Genomic DNA, 3,040 nt, shown 5'->3' with positions numbered 1-3,040 from the left:
TTTTCCTAGAAGCCAGTAATAGTTATTGTAATAACTGATGACATTTTGTAACACAGAAGAGCTTCTTCATGTGAATGCATTGAAAATTAAAATGCAGTTGAGAGATTCTCAATTTGAATAGTGTAAAATCACTGAGTAATAGTGGAAACATGTTTGCATGTCAGTGGTTTCATGGGATTCAACTTGTACTTGAACCCTTCCTATTTGGAATGCTTCTAAGATAATTGACATGGTTAATATCACAGAAAAGGCTCAAGTAGGATACTTGTTTAAAATTTTATTTTATGGCTTATAAAATTGATTTATTTGCTAATATTTTCATATATGCTTAAAATAGAGTCAGAGAGGCAGGACACACAGCTCAGTGGTAGAGCTCTTGGCTGGTATATGTGAGGCCCTGGCTGTGATTCCCAGCCCCAAAAAGTAAGTAATAAATGGAGGGAGAGGTGAAGGCTAAAAATGTTCATCAATAAAAAGTTTTAGATAGAATTAAGATTTTGAGTATTACATGAAGGAGCCTCTTAACAAAGATAATGAATATTTTAATCTTTATCTTACCCACTTTATTCAATTGTTCATTTGAATGTACATGTGTGTATGGAGTAAGACATATTTGAAGTGTTTTGACCAGTTAATGGATTTCATGTTTTCAAAAATACCATCGGGCCCAACCATAGAACTCTATAATGTCTCTCCTACATTTACTACAGCCAGTTATAATAAAAGTGGGTGAACCTAAGGCCATGATTCTCTGGCCTGGTCACACACGTGATCACCTGAGGAGCTTTTAAAACCTGGCAGTGCTCTTGCCCAGTTCCTAGAAATACTAATCTAATTTATATTAGCTTAAATTAATATTAAATTCTAATTTAATTAGTGTGAGTGAGGTTCAGGTCCTCACATATGCATTTTAAATCTCTCCAGGTGACACTAATTTGTAGCTCCAGTTAAGATCCACTTGCAAGGGCCGAGATGGAGCTCAGTGGCGTAAGCGTCTGCTGGACAAGCACAAGATTCTGAGTTTAAAAAAAAAGATATATATTAAGATCCATTCACTGGTGGTAAACACGGATATCAGAGAAGGGCTGTAAACCTCTGTAGAAGAGAATTTTAAAGACTAGAATATTTGTTGAACAGTAAAACATTTTTATTATTTATGCATGCATTTATTTATCTTCTGTATTTTTAGGGTAGAGTCCACAGGGTGTTCAGGGTCTCACTACTAGACCGGACTCATAGCGATCCGTCTGCTTACAGCCTCGCAAGTGCTGGGATTGCAGGCCTGCGCTACTAGGCCAGTCTCAATCGCCATCTCAGTGTGCCCCGGGGGCGGAGGCGGGGCCGGCACAGCGGGGATCAAACCCTGGGCCCCTTTGCCTGCTTGCAGGCACTTTAATCCACTGAGCTATTTGGCCAGCCCTAGTAAAACATTTTTAAACACTGATGTTCAATTTTAATTTAGCTGATCTAAGATGGAGTTTTGTTTGTAGGCAATTTATGTCAAATGGTTGATTCCAAAGTTCTGATTCTTTGCCTTTAGTTCTTTCACTGTAAAAACAGCTAGTACAGTACCCTGGACCCAGTACCAGTAACTGGGTCCAGCAGTTACGACAGTGGGGGAACTGCTGGACCCAGTTAGCTCGCAGGGATGTCAGAATATGCATGGATGTTAAAAATTCCCCACAAGCTAGCTTTACAAATAATTTATTTGAAAATTGAATGCCATGCTAAAAAGCGTAAAAATTGCTTTAACCCCTGAAAATACGTCAGGGTTAAGAAAGCAGTCCAGTCCGTATCAGATAAGGTTTTATCAGCTGGAACTTGTTTTGCTGTAGGAAAGGACCAGAGTGTCTGTGACTCTGGGCTCCTAGAGAGCTGCTTTAGGGGAAGTGGTCGCATCTCTCCAGTAATACGAAACAGAAAAATGCATTAAATGCTATCAGTGATAGGAATGACTTTCCTATGGAGAGGAAGAACAAAATTTGAGTATGTTACTACTGAAGGTTAGATTTCCCTTTCATGGAGAATTGAAAAATAATGATTCTCTTTTTCATCCATTTGTTTGTTTTGACTATTGAACATAATCCTCATCAATGAATGACAGCACATTTTCCTGCAGGTTCTTTGATCTTGAATCTGTCTATAGTTGGGTGAAATTAGTTTAATAGTACTACTAAAAAGTCAGGATTTCTAGTTCTCTCATGTATTCTTATGAATGCAGGTCAGTATTAAGTGCTCTTAACAGATTTTCATAGAATTTTAGCTTAAAATTAAGTGAAACCTCAGCTAAGTTAAAAAAGCCCACTACTTATGGTTGGATTTTTAAAAAAAATCTTTGAATGGAATTTTTGAGACCCTGACACTTTTGCAAAAAAGAGATACACCGTACTTTAAAGTCCTTTTAAATAACAAATCCTTTTTTTATTTTTACATGAAGGAAATAATTTGCTGGAAAACAAAGGGGCTTGAACAAGAAGGGTGAGGGCAGAGATGTAAGACAAAGAGGTAAATTCAAGACCAGCAAGGGCTTGGGAGAAGAGTAAAAATAAAGGGAGGAGATGAATCATCCAGATCCTTTGTGACCAGGATCTCAAATATGTTGCCCTAGTAAATGAGCAAATAAATGAACACAGAAATTAGTGAGTCATGAACCAGATGCTACTTGCTACTTGGGAGACAAAGAGCAGAACCACAGGACCAGGGCTGAGGGATTGGGAGGGGGCTGGAGTGAGTAAGAAAGGGGAGAAAGAGAAGGGGGGAGAGAAGAGGGGTTACTCATAAACCCAGGATTAAAGGGAGCACTGGGATCTGACAACAACACAGCTTCAGAAAGGAGGACAGAACCAATATGATTGCAAACAGTAGACTTCCACCCCTTCAGGTTTTTATTTCAGTTGGAATTTTCTCGAATAATCCCATTTTTTTTTTCAGTCCACTGTGATGAAAGTATGCCAATTACCTCATCTCTGCTGGCGGAGGAGGGAAGTCAGAAGCATCCACATCATCATACACTTCTTCTCCCATCTCTAGCAAAAGGAAA

General features: G+C 38.7%; 1 protein-coding gene across 1 annotated transcript in view; it reads right to left on the bottom strand.

Annotated features, from left to right (window-relative positions):
- Positions 1-2,955: 2,955 nt before the first annotated feature.
- The window catches only part of Fyb1 (FYN binding protein 1), a 154,053-nt gene continuing 153,968 nt past the window's right edge, over positions 2,956-3,040 (bottom strand). Inside the window, exon 14 of the mRNA XM_023712691.1 lies at positions 2,956-3,026. Within this exon, the coding sequence (XP_023568459.1) occupies positions 2,956-3,026 (71 nt within the window). The remainder of the gene's footprint in view (positions 3,027-3,040) is intronic.

Source organism: Octodon degus, unplaced genomic scaffold (assembly GCF_000260255.1).
Source record: "Octodon degus isolate 3935 unplaced genomic scaffold, OctDeg1.0 scaffold00002, whole genome shotgun sequence".
NCBI classification, from domain to species: Eukaryota; Metazoa; Chordata; class Mammalia; order Rodentia; family Octodontidae; genus Octodon; species Octodon degus.
Note: the sequence above shows the minus strand (reverse complement) of the source record. Positions and strands in the feature narration are given on the sequence as shown.